Source organism: Sceloporus undulatus, chromosome 1, assembly GCF_019175285.1.
Source record: "Sceloporus undulatus isolate JIND9_A2432 ecotype Alabama chromosome 1, SceUnd_v1.1, whole genome shotgun sequence".
NCBI lineage: Eukaryota > Metazoa > Chordata > Lepidosauria > Squamata > Phrynosomatidae > Sceloporus > Sceloporus undulatus.
In genome coordinates, this window is record NC_056522.1 from 196,989,984 (window position 1) to 197,006,318 (window position 16,335).

Sequence of the window (16,335 nt, forward strand, 5' to 3'; positions counted from 1 at the left end):
ATACCCTCAATTTAGGAAACAATATTGATTGTTTCCAAGCAGCCTTTGCAGAGTAGTTGTGATCTTGTCTTCAAAGGGAAGTGAAGTAATGGTGGAGTGGTCACAAAGGCCACTTTCCCTACTGAGACCCCTTGACTCAATTTTCTTTTGGCAGTGGGTAGGGATGGCTGGAGATGATGAAAGCTTTTGTTCAACATAGGTAGAGAGTTTCAGGCTGAAGAAGGCTATTCTGAATTGTGGCATATGCTGACAACGGAAATAAGAAAAAGTGTTTATTTCCTTCTAGTTGTTAGTGTAGTTCTCTGGAGGAGAGCTAATTGATTGTAAGCTACTTTTAAAATCACTTGACTTTCACTCTTGGTTGCCATTCACTAGTACCTAAAAATATGCCTTACAGTGTTCCCTGAAACAAAATCATAAGGCTAAAATATTTGTGCTGTGTTGAGTTTTTGTTTTTGCTGATTTTCCCCATTATTACCATTTGAAGTGGTGTTGGTATGTATTTTGTTTGTTACACATTTATCATGTTCTTGCTTTAAAGACCTTAGAGCAATGTTTAAATCTGATAATCACCCATTAAGTTAGGTTTGGATGAGAGATAGTGGCCAGGAATGACTCTGGCTGCTTTCAAACAGGTGACTTATTGCACTATAGTATCACCCAAAAGGCATTGGTGCAGTTTTGTCGTCTCCTCTTTCCTAATGATATTGTGGTTGGGGAGAAAAAGATGTGGGGAGCTGGAAGAGTTACAAGTGGATGAGGACTTCATCTGGATCCACTGTAAAACTTAGTTATTGTGGAAGTGCGACTAGATAATAAAAGCCTTCTCTAGAAGCACCCCTTCAATACTAAATGATAAGTGAACTTTGATTTTCTACATTCCTACCCAGTGGTTTATCACACTGATTGACAATCTATATGCTCATTTTATTTTATTTCAGGATAGGTGGTGTAGAAGTATGTTAATTATAATTAACCTCTTCAGACATTTCTGCTTTCTAATCTGAATTTTCATTGAAATGTCATGAAAATAAATGCTTCCATGCTAGTTTTTAAATCTTTTTCATTAATTATAATTTCAGGTTCTTCTCAGTGGCTTCCTTCCAAAGCCTGATTCAGATGGTTGTTTAACAAGTTATCCAAGTTCAGAAAAAAGCTTCATTTTTGTAAACAATCGGCCAGTGTATCAAAAAGAAATTCTCAAGGTACTGCCTTCTTAGCCATTTTTCAAGGGATTATAAAATATTGGCTAGGATACAAAGAACTGCATTAGCTGTTCCCTGCTGCCAGTAGGATTTTAAACTTTGCATAGCTGAGCTCCAGTCAGATATTGGCACTTCTTGTCTCCACTGCAGAATTGAGAAGAGATCGCAAGTCTAAAACCCATTTTAGTTCATGGAATTTGTTACATGACTTTGAATCTTGCTGTGATTTTTCTCTTCTTCTCGTAATAAAATTGAAACTTCATGAAATAATTTTAAAATCGAATTGAATCTACAAGGTTACTAGTGGGCAATTCACTGATGCATTTGTTGCCTGTTTTGTATGCTTACAGCTGCACTGACCAATGTTGGGTCACAAAGTGAAGGGTTTTCAAAAGAACATAGCATTCTTGACTGTCACATCCATTTGTAGTGTTTAATAGAAGGGAATAATTGTAAATGGAAAATCTGTTATACTACGGTGGGTAGTGCTTGTCCTTATCACTTATAAGCTTCTGCTACAAAAAATTTAACATCTCTTTGAATCAAAATGAAGGCTGGCATCTTCTTGTTAGGAAAAGTATTCTCCCCATCAGGATATAATAGCATAATCCTTGCTGTGCCTTTCTGCAGAACAAGGGTGAAGATAGTCTAGCTCTCCAGATGTTGTTGAATTGGAACAACCCCCAGCCTTAGCCAGCATAACCAGTATGGAGCAATGCAGTTAAAAACAACTGAAAGCCACACAGTTCCCACTCCTAATTAAGTAAATACCTACTTAGAAGTTTTATATTATAGTTACTTACTTTAGTCTAAAGCACCTTTTCAACTTTGTCATTATATTTTTAGCTGGTTCAACAATACTATAAACTGAAGTTGCACACGGATTCTAATCGTCTGTATCCTATTTTCTTAATCAACATTACTATTCCTCCATCTGCTGTGGATGTCAATATAACGCCAGATAAAACACAAGTATTGCTGCATAATCAGGTACGGTATAGATGTAGATAGATACATATCTGTAGACATAAGTTTACAAATACTTAAATTAATAGTATATATTTTACTTCTGTGATGTTCCAGTGCAGTAGATCTTTTGAAGTAATAGTTCCTGACTGTATTGCTTCTTTAATCTGATCTGGGTTTTAAAATGAGTTGAATCACACTGATTTGTTGTGAGTTTTAGCTTGACTTAATTATGCTGCAATAACAAACATTTCTTATTTGTTGTAATACTTCTGCTTCTTCATTTTCTTCAAAGGAATCTATCTGCCTTGCTGTTGAAAATATCTTGACTTCACTGTATGAACCTGTAACAGGAGCTCTTTCTTGTGAAACTAGTAAGACAGATATTTTAGAAGATACTTCCATTAACGAAACAGAACAAACAGTGTATGATAGTGAAATTGTATCTTGCAGAAATATGAATCAGCAAGCATGTGTGTCTTTGCTTTCATCTAAGAGTGATGGGGAAAATAGTAAAAGTGAAAAATATACAGAGCTCCATTTGAATAAACAAACATTGTGTAATAATCTATCTCAGTATTTTCCTACCAAAAAAGATACATCTGGCAGCATTATAGCTGGTTATGATAGATTTCTGGATGTCACACTAAATGATTTATCATGTGAGGACCAACAGAACAAATCTAAAGGAATATTTAGCCTAGACAGCAATACCTTAATGGACACTCATTTTGAAAATGGCATTGAGAATGATCTGAACAATGACAGTTTCTTGGAAACAGAAAAAAGAAATGGAGTCATCATTCCAAAAGAATCTTCTGAAGTCACTGCTGATCAATGGAGTCTGGGGAATGCATTCAAAAATTCCAGAGGAGAGAACCTGGAGCCTATTCAGATTTTAATTCCTAAAGGTGGAGGAGTACAACCTCAGAAGAAAAATGATGAAGACCAACAAAAACTTCAGGAGGAAAATAACAGCCAAACTATTAAAAAAACCAATGTGGTAAATGATAAAGTGGGGCAAATTACAGCATATGATATAATTAGCAGTCAGATAATAAAGAAACCGATGACAGCATTTGCCTTTTTTACTCAAGACCATCGGCCTAGATTGTTGACTGAAAATACCAACGCAAGTACAGAACAGCTAATGTTGAAAATGGATGAAATGTGGAAGACACTGAATGAACAAGAGAAAAAGAAGTAAGTTTGTAGACTTTACAGGGTTTCCATCCTATGTGAGTCATACTGTTCAAAATTAAATTGTACCTTTATTAATTCCAAAACCAAGATGGAAAATGCTTTTGGTTTAGTGGTTGAAACAGGTTGCATAGATATTTTATAGCTAATTATATAGTATTTTCTGATTTACAATGCTGAGTATTGTGTCATCAAATAATTCAGACACAGATGACTGGTCCACAACCTCTTTCTGAGCCCTGTTTCAGGTCAGGCACTGATAGCATGATGCAGCACTAGAATAGAAGTTTTTCCTCTTACCTACTTTTTTTTCATGAACTGTCCCATAGGCTCAACCCTTTAGTCAATCTGTTGCTTTGCATCACCAGGCATGAAAGAACTGGAGAGAAGAGCAAGGCTTTAGACATTTTAGGGCCATGTTCCTCAGCGTGGGGCCAGTGAGTTTGCTGAAATGCAATCTTGCCAATTTTAATGGAAGACTCACTGAGTTTATTGCAGCTTAGTCCTAGTCAGTATGGTTAATACTTGCTTCTGGGAACAGCCAACCAGATACTGTATCATAAAAAAGAACATGAGGTTGACTTGTACACAAGTGTATATGGTAGCTCTTTAAGGTTTGGGTTAAAACCCAGAGAATAGTTTCAGCACTACCCTGACATGAAAGCCATCGTCTACCAGTAGTACCACTTGAAAATTTGCTGCAGGAGGTTTCCTTCCCCATCAGAGCTGGAGATAAAGAATTCTACTGGATTTTGATTTTCTCCAAGTGGAAAGCCACCAGTGGCTCCCACCAAACAGTGGTTTCTCATTAAAAGTTCTGTATACTTATTCAACCATTTTGTGACAGAACCATTTCCAGGTTTCATATGCTCTACCTTCTTTCGGTTCCCTATCCCCAAACCCTTTTTTTCTGTGTAAGATACGAAGAAAAAGCTGCTAGAGACCTGGATCGATACAGAAAGCAAAGCAGAAAAGCTGTGGACCAAAACACGAAGAGATCAACAACAGAAAAAGAGAAAATGCATAAACCTAGACTCAAAGACTGTTTGTCTAATCAGCCAAAACTTGACAAACTTTTTTATTCTCAGATGGAAAAGAAACAGAATAATTGTCAAGCAATAAAAATCGTAAAAGTGCCCTTCTCTATGGATTCATTCAAACAGAAACTGCATATGTTTGAACAAAATGAATATGATAAAGATGAACCTTGCCTAATTCATCTTCTGAATTTTCCTGATGCATGGATAATTGCCTCTGAGAAAAAGATAATGATGCTGAATCCATATAGAATAGAAGAAGCCCTTCTGTTTAAAAGACTTCTTGAAAATCATAAACTTCCTATAGAAAAGCTGGACAAACCAATCGTATTAACTGACAGGTAAAGTTATCTGAAAATAAAATGAATTCCCTGAGTAGATCCTCTTAAGTAAATAAATCATATATTTTGATTTGATCATCTTTTAATACTCAGAAATGTGTGACTTGTACATTTGAATGCATGAAATAAATCCTATGTCCAGACCTAGTGCTGTAATAGATTCATTAAAAATATTATTTTGTGCCACTGGCCCCATACAGACAGGCCAAAATAAAGCTGCTTCGGGTCACTTTGGAGGCATGCTGTTTCAATGATGCATGTGTACTAAGAGTCCGGAAGCCGTGCCAAAGCCACAATCCAGTCCTAAGGACTAGAGCGCAGCTTTGGCGCAGCTTCTGGACTCTTTGTGCACTTTATAAATCATAGATTATTATGTGAGGGATGATCATCAGACCCATGTGCCAATTTCTATACTGTGACCCTGGTCTCTTTAAACCATACTTACTCCATTACATCTGAAATTAGGAACTGTTATTTGATGTCATTGTATCAGCCAAAGTCTTAATGCATGGTTCAATACTGGTTGGCAGTCAGGCAGTACAATTCCCAGTTTTGGATGTAATGGGAATGTATGGACTTATAAAGACCAGAATCACTGCATCAAAAACAGAATGTGATATGTGGAATCAGGAGAGAAAAAAATATGAAGACTATGTTTATTTCTATACAGAAAGCATTGGGCATTTTGACTGAAGTGGAATATCTGAATTTAGATAAAGGTTGAGGAGGTGGATTAAAGCATCTATTGCCACTATTTTCATAAATGCACAAGCACATACTCATTTAGTGGTGAATTCAGTTGTACATTTGGGTGTGTACTCAGTTGCACAAGTTTGTTATTCAGTGTAAGGGTTGTGTAACAAAATCAGTGAATAACTTCACATTTAGAAATTTCCATTTTGCATGTTGGCCTATGTTTTGTTACACTAAGAACTGGCACTATGCCTTATACGTTTGGCCCTCCATTTCCACGCTTTTAACCATCCATAGCTTGAAAATATTTTTTAAAAAATAAATCTCAAAAACAAACCTTGATTTTGCCATTTTATGTAAGGGACACTATTTTACCATTCCACTGTATTTAATGAGACTTGGGCATCCACAGATTCTGGTATCCATGGTGGGTTCTGAGTCCAAATCCCAGCAGATACCAAGGGCCCGCTGTAGCAAGACAGAATTTTTATCTTCTCCTCATCTCCAGTTACGTTTGAATCCATTGAAGGAACATGGTAGTCAAAACCCAGTTGCTTGCTTTCTATGGCAACAACTGTACTTTTCTCAATTTGGGAGAGGAAGGACCAGGAAGAAAATAGTAGATGCCACAAAGAACTGAGCACTTAGTATTTATTTGCTCTTGAGTCTCAGACTAGAAAAACTGAGCCTCCAGGTGCAACGATGATGAGTGGACAGCAATTGCAATGACCTCAGGACTAAAGATGGCTGGAGAGAAGAAGAGTTCCATCCATTTGTAGCTCTTTTTATAGAACTTTTCTAGTAACTGGAGAGATGGCCGTCCAGACAGCAGGCATATTTTGTGTGTAGCAGAAGCTTTTGTACACTCATTGATTTACAAAACAACTAGAAGCATTTATATAACTAAATCTAAAATTAATTTCCAGTCTTCCTAGTGGGTCTAAATATATGGACGTTCTTTGCAACATGCCCAAGGAAAGTGTACAATTTGATGGCTCATCCTATTTGTTGGATTCAAGACTTACAGCAAATGGATTTAAGATAAAGATAATACCAGGTATGATTGCATAACTACATATTTTGGTTTTGACCCTAAATCTTCAGTTATTTACGTTTTCATAGAATCATAGAATCGTAGAGTTGGAAGAGATCACAAGGGCCATCCAGTTCAACCCCCTGCCATGCAGGAAATCACAATCAAAGCATCCCCGACAGATGGCCATCCAGCCTCTGGATCCCCTTTATTATAACAGGAAATTGATCATGTTTGTAGTTCTTATGTGGGAAAATTCATTATTTTTGTGATTGAGTAAAATAGTAATGATGATGGTCTTACAATGCTTTCAGCTTGATAGTTTTGGGGAAATAATTGCTACCCTGTTTTTAAATTAATCTCTTCAGCTGTGAGGGTTAAGCAGGGGAAGATAAGAAGGTATCTTACACAGTCTGCAGGATGTTTGTGGTTCACCCAAGCTTAGCAGATAATTCATGTACATATTTAAATGTTTCAGAAGTATGTTATATTTCCAGTGGTACAGATATGTTTTCCTTGTATCTAATAAATAAGAGTCCTATATGCTGTGTAATTAGTTTCTTGCATATAGGACTCTTATTTATTAGAAATAAGCACACGTAGATAAAATGGCTCATTTATATACTTACTGTCCTTACTGTCATGCTTACTTCTAGTCAAATTTCTTTTTAGGCGCTTTAGCATGCATATAGTTTTAGTTGTCTTATTTTCTGCTGTCCTATATATCCAAATATATTATGCTGAGCATTCCAGGTAATTAGAAAATGAATTTCCCTTACTGATGTCATAGGGTGCATACAGTGAAGTTATTTATAGTTTCATTTTATCTATGGCAGTTTTGCAACTGAAATAAAACCAGGACATTGTATAGAATCAGACAGTGTCTTGTATTGCAACAGTATTTCAAATTTGCATAGACAAGATTAAGTTGGAATGGTTAGAACACATGAGAGAGATGCCAAAAAAGAAAAGAGGCTCAGCTGTGCTGCAAAGTGGATTTACTGGCATTTTAAAGCCATAGACATAAACAGGATGCTAGATTTAGGAACTGTTTGGGTGTCCATTGGGAAATAATGTTATAAAAAAGAATAAAAATGCATAAATGAGCTACAGTTTGTCTTCAGTGTATTAAACACTAAAATATTAGAATGCTAGATTGTTCAACAGTGTCCTTAACCTATGAAATTTGTTGTCCTGGATTTATATCATGGCCACTAAGAATTGCTCTATCGTGGTGTCTCAGATTTATCAGTAATAAGTAGAACTACTAGCTGCACTAGCCAGGAAGAGAACTTCTCAGGTTATCATCTGTGAGGCACTGGCACTCATTTTTCCCAGTGTGCCGGAGAGTGGCACCATATTTGTGCCCATTGCCAAAAATAGTTGCTTTGTTTTATGTGGCTCTGGGACTGGCATTGGTGCAGGGAGCCCCACTTTCAGTAGCACTGCTTTACAATAATAATCAGTTTCCAGCAGTATGGTTTTGTTTCTTGTTTGATTGGCTGCTGAAATACTCTAGTGTGGTATTAGAGGGTGGAGTATAGGCCTGACTTTCTGGAGCCAGACTTGCAGATTTTCCATCTCCAGGCCAGGTATGCTTCAGGCATCTGTTACATGTCCCTTAGATTAGCTAGATATGTTTAACAGTCATAATGTCTAAAGTGGAAACTGGTGTTTCAGTGGCATGATTCTATTAAACATTTATGTTGATAGAGCATTGCAGGAGGTTAATTTTAATTGGAATATGATGCCTAGATGGTAATTCACTAGGTCCTAGCAAAGATTTGCTGTGAGTTCTCAGAAATGCTATAGCTTCATGTGTTACTGCCCCATGCTCCATATGTAGAGTGATGACAGATCTGCTGCAGCATATGGGAATCTTAAAGGATAGGTCTCAAACAACAACAACAACCTTGGAAAACTATCTTGATGAAAAATGAATTCACTACAATAAGAAAGTATTTTCTTAACCATGTATAACTTCACTAATGCTCAGTACAGGCTGGATTTATGCTCAGTTTATAAATAAAGCCTCTAGTCAGCACATTTTACAATAGGATCCAATTACATATAATATTACTGCAGGAGAAAAAGTTTCCATTCAATGAAAAAAAATATGTTTTCTTAACATCCCCAAATTTTATCCCTTGGCCTTGGGGTTATGATTCCTGACCAACACTATTTTTTAACTGGCTAGTTCTTAATTGAGCTAACACCTCTAATCTAATTTGGTGCAAAAATCTATATGCAAGGAGAAAAGGCATTTCAATGCATTTGTATATACCACAATTTATCAGCCATTATCTATTCGGGGTGGGGAGAGATTAAATTACATTATTTTATATATTATTATGAAAGACAAACTAATTCAAGAGTATCATCTACCAATTTAAAAGTGCATAAATTTAAAACTGTATAAAATACTGAGATATTTACAATGTATATACGATGTATTTACATGACAGGGTAACCCAGGAACGTGGCTTGTCATAAACAAACAGCATATTGGTGCTCACTACTTAACTACTCCAACTTGCAGCAAGAGGGCTAAACATACTTTGCTCCAAGGTTGTTGTTTTTATCCTGTTTGGCAGCAGGCAGCTTTCCTTCTCTGGTTTGTTCCTTCCCAAGAAGTCAGAGAAGGATTCCAGGGTTTATGGTTGCCTTCTGATTTACTGATAAAACAAAGCAAAGCTCTATGGTTGGTTTAGCTTTTGCCATTGCAGCCATCAACATGCTCATTGTTCATGACAAGCCATGAGTTCTCATAGAAATCTGACTTCTTGTGTCATGTGAAAGCACGTTTAGCTTTTAGAACAGTAGAACCAGCTTTGGGACGTCATTTCAGAAGGTAGGATAAGGCCTGAGATCATAGTCTTCAAGTACTGCATAAGCTCAGTCTGGAAGATAATGTCTCTGAGTAATTTTTTTAAAAAATGGGAAAAACAAAAATAAACAAATGTGCAAAGGAAAAGAACCAGGAGACACTAACAATTAGCTCACAAGTCTAAATACACTGAGGTCTTATCCTGATTGTAATAATAGCAAGAATCATTGTAGAGCAGATGAAGGACACAAAACATTCCTTCTATCTAAAAGCAATTATATTAAACTGCTCAAAAAGCATTTTTGTAGTATTTAATGTGCTTCTGGAGTTGGACATATGGTGAAGAATCCTTGTTCATGCATAAAATAGAAGGATGCCAGACACCTGAACATTTGTCTCTCTCATCAAGTCCTTTAGCCATTCAGAGTTTATATAACAGGGGTTCCAAGAACATGATTGTCCAGATCCTGTTTAACCAATTCCTCACACAAATTCCACCAGTGATTTTCCCCCATAGAACAATTTTCACATACCCTGTGATCAAATCCTTGTGCAATAACTTATTGGTTCTGACAGATATTAACAATAAAACAGCCCCATAGGACAGTATTGGTTAGCGCCATAGTGCTAATAACATTTTTTCTAAAGAGAAGGTTCATTTGAGCAATCCAGCCACATGTGCACTTACATAGAATCATAGAGCTGGAAGAGACCACATCCTTGGCAACATAGCAGCAAGAGCTGTTTAATGTGGACTAGCTTGACAGGATAGAAGTGCCCATGGTGAATTGGTTCAAGTATGTTATTTCAACAGATACAGATGATTCATTTATTAAAATAATTAAATCCGACCCGATATTAGACAATATCAGGATGAGCTATAGATAGTAAAGCAACCAGTATAGAACAATTTAAATGTTTTGAATAAAACATACAGTGTGTGTGTTTGTGTGTAGAAATCCACATTCAATCCCATTGAGAATCTAAGAGAGAGAGATTAAAGTCAATTTCTGGAAAATTATTTACCCTAACACTGTTTCTAAATATTGTAGTGTTTTTATAATGTATTCTTTTATTTTGATTTGCTGTGCAACACTTGGTAACACTTGTATGAAGGTGGTACAAAATAAATGAAGCTGTAGTAATTTGTTTTATAACTTCTTGTATGTCAGTATTGAATTGTTACACAGCCAGCATTTAGTCAGTTATAAATTTGCTGTTTGTTTAATTTGCATGCTTTGAAAATCTAACATCTAATCCAGGTTGGTGGTGTGTACCATTTTATTCATGCATTCAGTCAGAGATGTAAAATAACAAAATGTTTATGATAAAGAGCAAAAAAGCATTTTACAAACTGGAGCAGGGTTAAGCAAATTGAGATAAACAGTGCAAACTGGGATCTGAATAAACCAAAGCACAGTTAAGCTGAAAGGATAGTGGTCTCTTATATACATTATGGAATTCTGTGGGTTGTACTCTTCATTACAGAGGAACAAATAAATAAATGTTTACCAGTACTAAATATGAACTGCTGCTTTATGAATTTTACAACAAAAAATGAATTTAGGATTGCAGTGTTAACTGCATTGTGCATATTTGGGAATACAGTATAAATCAAAAGTGGATATAAAACATACTAGCTAATTCTAGATACAAATCTGTTTTGTTTACTTTTATGTTTATATTAGGTACTGCAGCTACAGAAAATCAGCTGGAAATAGTAGGAATGGCTAACTGTCTGCCATACTATGGTATATCAGATCTGAAAGAAATTCTCAATGCTGTGATAAATAAAGAGGCAAAAGAAATATATGAGTGTCGGCCTCTTAAAGTGGTAAATTACCTGGAGGTAAGAAAAACCAATGTTACCTATGTCACAAGCACTTCTTAGGCATGCTGCTTTAATGTAGCTATATTTTTTAAAAAGCCCACATTCTTAGCACCTTGATGTTTATATATAAACTATTGCTTCCTGAGCGCTGTAGGATTACCAGAAGAATAAGTAAATTCAGTAATGTCATTACTTCCACTGATATCTAGTATTGGTGTGAGATGCTTGTGTCTAAGGCAGAAAACATACAAAATAAAAGTCCTTGTTTTAAAATGTCTGTAGGTTCAAGAAATGGGTATTTGCAAGGAATATTCATGTGTTACACAGGATCTGCATTCATGCCTCCCCTTGTTCAGATAATTGTGAGATTCTGTCTATATGTATTAATTCCCAAGTACCGGAATCATCCTTAATCCAAGTTGGAGCTCTTATGTGCCACAGTTTCTCAACTGAATGAATATTGATAAAATTGTATAAAAAGACACATGTGAACTTTATGTAGTCATATAAAGTAGAGCTCCCTGAAGGATTTCTGGAATCTTTTGACCTTTTGTTGCTGTTGTTTTTGCTGTTGTTGTTGTTGTTGTGTGCCTTCAAGTCATTTCTGATTTATGACAACCCTAAGATGAAAGTATCACATTTTTTCTGGAGCTGATAGTGTATGACTCACCTAAGGCCACCCAGTGGGTTTTTATGGCCAAGGGGGGAATCAAACCCTGATCCCCACAGTCATAGTCCAGTGCTCAAACCATTACAATGTGCTGGGGCTGTCAATAGCTGGCTTTTTTCAAGAGTTGTTTGTTTCTTTAAGATTCTGAGGAGTTTTTTGCAAAGCAGTTCTGAGGAAGCGTTAAGAAAGTGAGAACAACAAAGGGGAATAAATAAAAAGCATCAGCTGACAAAAAACACTAGAGGATACAATCACAGCCCAAATATGCGCAAACAGCATTCATTAAATCATTTACGTATTCACTTTGCAGCCAGAGCATGATGGGTGGAGGCCAGGCTGGGGCTCTTCAGCAGTAGACAGACCTGAGACAAGACCCAAATTGGTCCTTCCTGAGTAACAGATTTACTGGCCTTTTCCCCACTTACATTTTGTTATTAAATGGCATAGTTAGCACCATCACATAAATGGTTCCTATGCTTTCCTTCATTCCCCCCTCTCCCACTATTTAAATAAGTGTGTGTGTGTGTGCCTTCAAATCACTGTTGATTTATGGCAGCTGATGAATTTCATAAGGTTTTCTTAGGCAAAGAACTCAGGTGGTTTTGCCAGTTCTTTTGCTTGACAGTAAACATTTTTGACATTCTTCAGGACTTTTATTCCATTTTCAAAAGTACATTTTGGGGGGTCTGAGACAGTAATAAAACACAATTGGATTACTTGTATTTATAGTGGATAACTAGTAAAAAAAATTGGAATAAATTAACTCTGAGCAACACCAAGACTTATAAGTGTGCAGGTCCATCTTTTCCTAGCCTCTGAGCTATTGGTGTACTATTTCAGCCAAAAGCTCTTTCTACATAAGGTTTTTCACCAGCTACATTGCTTTTCTGGTCCTTTCCTTCTATCATGTACTCAGAACTTACAGGTGCTCTCTACTCCGCTCTTTCTCCATCCTCACTATTGCTTTTCCTTCCTGCTTAATCCTCAGTCTAGCTATATCCTCTGCATGTTTGCCTCTGTTCCTCAAAATTTTACAAATCCTTTTCTCTCCTCAGGATTTATTTTAGCTTTCTCTGATTGTGCTACTGCCTTTTCCTTTCTTTAGATATTCTGTATCTAGAGCCTCCTACCTATTTTCCACCAAACTTCCCACCTGTGTTCTCTCCTTGCCAGTAGAAAAAGCATGCCCCAGCTATTTGCTCTTGTTGTGTGCCTTCAAGTTGTTTCTGATTTATGGTGAACCTAAGGCAACCCTATCACAGAGTTTTCTTGGCAAGATTCTTCAGAAGTAGGGTTGCCATAATTCTCTACTAAAAACTGGGACAAAATGTAGGACAAAATTTAGACCAAAATATAGGACGATTGTAGGATGAAATTTAGCCCAAAATGTAGGACATTTAAGAAAAATGGAGGACCTTAAATGTCCTATGTTTTGGGCTAACTTTTATCCTACAATTGTCCTATATTTTGGTCTAAATTTTGTCCTACATTTTGTCCTGGTTTTAAGTAGAGAATTATGGCAACCCTAGAAAGGATTTGCCATTGCCATCCTCTGAGGCTGAAAGAGTGTGACTTGTCCAGGGTCACCTAGTATTTTTCATGGCCAAGTGGGGATATGAACCCTGGTCTTCAGAGTTGTAGTACAACACTGCACCATCCATCCATTGATCTGTATAAGGTTTTCCTGCAGACACTCTTTGCCACTTCTTGGTGAAAGGATGTCATATTAAGTACTTAACAAAGTATGTTTAATATGCACATAGTTGCAGAAAAAAACAGAATAGGGCAAAAACCTGACACCACTGCTAAAAATAATACACCTGACTGAGTTATATTCCACATTAGAACCAAAGTAGATGACATGTTGTTAACGCAAGTAGCAATTTTATCTATCAGGGAGAAAGGTGGCTAGATAGATAGATAGATAGATAGATAGATAGATATCTTTAGAAATGTGTGAATGCCTTTTTTTACAGTAAAGAGAAATCGTGAGGAGCTTTATCACCCCTTTTGAGATCTCAGTCCAAATCAGATCCCCTGTACTACTATTATTTGTATTGGAAGAAACATTTCTATTGATGCCAGTAACAGCTGATACAGCTGGACTGTAATGGGGAAGAAGACTGAAGTTCCCTTACCTATGCTAGGGTCCTGAACCAGATTAGAAAACCTGCCATACAGTTTTTAAAAAGTAATTTGCATTTTGTCTAATTTGCACCAAGCTCTAAAGCAGCTTTTCCCAACCTCTTTGCCTTTCACATATGTTGAATTACTGTTCCCATAATCATTGCCAGCATTATCACATGCCTGTTTTAATTTCAGCCATTCTCTATATGGCTGTCAGATTCCAACCCAATGTCTCCCTTTCCACAGTAGCATCCAAGAAGAATCCTGTAACAGACATGTATCTTAACGTGATCTGTTCCAATTTCATGTCTTAATCTTTTGACAGTCTTTTCCCACATAGGTATAAAGACTATGCTAGTCATACATTTAGATTTGGGAGCTACAATCCTGTACCAAGTTGTTTTGGAGTAAGACCTGTTAAAAATTTCATCCCAAACGGAATGGTCTCTGCCCTGTGAATTTACTTGTACGGTTACTGGGGAAATGTTCCACACTGTGTTTGCTGAAGTTCTTGCTTTACCCAGATGACATTTTGTTTTTAATCTGATCCAGACATTTAGCTGAAAGAATAAGAACATAACTGTTTACAGAAAATATATTAGTAAAAAATGCTCTTTTGACTATTCCCCATCCTACATGTTTGGTATACATTCTCAGGTTGTAAAATATTTTTGCTTCCACAGGGAGAAGCTGTGCGACTCTCCAGACAGTTACCGTTATATTTATCAAAGGAAGATGTGCAGGACATTGTATATAGAATGAAGAAGCTACTTGGAAATCAAGAGAAAAGCTGTGTTCATGGCCGTCCACTTATTCATTATTTAACAGATATTCCAGAGTAACTAGCAAAGAAATATTTCATTTGAAATCTTATTTCACAGTTTTATGCAAGTTACAATATAACATTTCACTCTTTTATAAGAACATGAATACTAAAGTCATGTACCTGTTTTGTACTGTATTTTGAAATAATTCCTCTTTATAAAAAAATGCAAATATTTAAAACTGATAATAATAATAAATAATAATAATAAAATAATAATAAAACTGAACAAAGTTCATGGAGCAAAGTATATCATGCAAAACCATTCCTATATTTTAAAAAGAAAGCAAAGAAGATGGAATGTGTCATTTAATAGCAACAGTAGAATTAATAATAGAGTAAAATTGGAGAGAAAAACATCACTTCGGTCAAGGCTGTTTGTAATGACATTATTTTCCTCAAAGTTTTTCATTGTTCAGATTCCACAAAGAGATATATGTGCAGAAGCAGCTTCTTGACATTATGTTGTTGGCACTGTAGACAATATGGATTGTGTACACTTGTACACTTAAAACCAAATGCATCTTTCTATGAAACCAAATGCATCTTTCTATGAGTGTAGGGTCTTATAAATTTAATTATATAATTAAATTATGCTTTAGCATAACAGAACACTAAGAGAACCCAGTCATATTTCAAAAGAGGATAGTGAGCTATGTAGTATGTAACAATTTATTTGTATTAGAATGAGGTGGCCATCTTGTTTGTAAATAGAGTATTCTATTAGTATGTAGCTATGATAAAAGGCTACACATATTGTAGTCCTTACATAATGAATTATTTTCTGCTTGTGAATCGTTGCTAATAAAGGAATGTATGAGACCAGAAATAAAGCAGATTTTGAAGGTTATTTTCACTATGAATGGCTTCATCAGTGACATAGTTTAGAGGACTTCTGGTTATTGAGGTTTATCTGCTTCTGTATTTATTTTTTATAGTATTTATACTCTGCTCTTCAGCCACAAAAATTCTCAGAGCAGCTTAAAAATTGCTAATTTGACAGTTCCCTGCCCTCAGGTTTAGCATCTAAACAAGAGACAACACACAAGGGGAAGGGCAGTGGACGAAGGGATTTAGTCCAGCAGATACTGTTCTTTTCTCCCTCCAAGGCCAGGGCAATGGCAGCTGAGATGGAAGGAGGGCCTTTCATCTGCTCCTAACCCAAGGCATGATGGAACTGTGCCCACCTCTTCTCCCTCTCTGAGGCCAGGGCCCTGTCTTCAGTAGTTCCTTTTTATAGTGCAACATACTGTAAGTAAAATAGTCTGGAAACTGGTACTACATGCATAAGCACATACACTACCATTTGAGGTTATTAAATAGAACAGACTGGTGGTCCAGTATTGTCTGTTGAATTAGAGTTCTTATCTGTGGGAATGAGATATTTGAGATGCCTTCCCTTTTTATTTCATGGTGGTAGCCACACTTTTAATAAAATAAAGAACTATCACCTTGTATTTAGCTCCAGTTCATCTAGAAGCAGGGCATAAGGATGCGATCTTGTTATTCTGCAGTAGGCTAGTACAATCCTAGTGGTCACTGAAGTAATTTATTAAAAGGATAGGGGATTAACACTGGCTTT

At 36.3% G+C, this 16,335-nt stretch overlaps 1 protein-coding gene across 7 annotated transcripts in view; it reads left to right on the forward strand.

Annotated features, from left to right (window-relative positions):
• The window catches only part of PMS1 (PMS1 homolog 1, mismatch repair system component), a 43,675-nt gene extending 28,072 nt beyond the window's left edge, over nt 1-15,603 (forward strand). For 5 of the 7 annotated variants that reach the window (XM_042455529.1, XM_042455521.1, XM_042455540.1 and 2 more), the window contains 7 exons: nt 1,083-1,205; nt 2,052-2,195; nt 2,467-3,374; nt 4,291-4,749; nt 6,369-6,499; nt 10,991-11,151; nt 14,614-15,603. In XM_042455529.1, the coding sequence (XP_042311463.1) occupies nt 1,083-1,205; nt 2,052-2,195; nt 2,467-3,374; nt 4,291-4,749; nt 6,369-6,499; nt 10,991-11,151; nt 14,614-14,772 (2,085 nt within the window). In that variant the 3' untranslated portion in view covers nt 14,773-15,603. Of the gene's footprint in view, nt 1-1,082; nt 1,206-2,051; nt 2,196-2,466; nt 3,375-4,290; nt 4,750-6,368; nt 6,500-10,990; nt 11,152-14,613 lie in introns of those variants that run through there. The other 2 variants (XM_042455567.1, XR_006102556.1) reach the window with 2 other exon arrangements.
• Nucleotides 15,604-16,335: the final 732 nt, after the last annotated feature.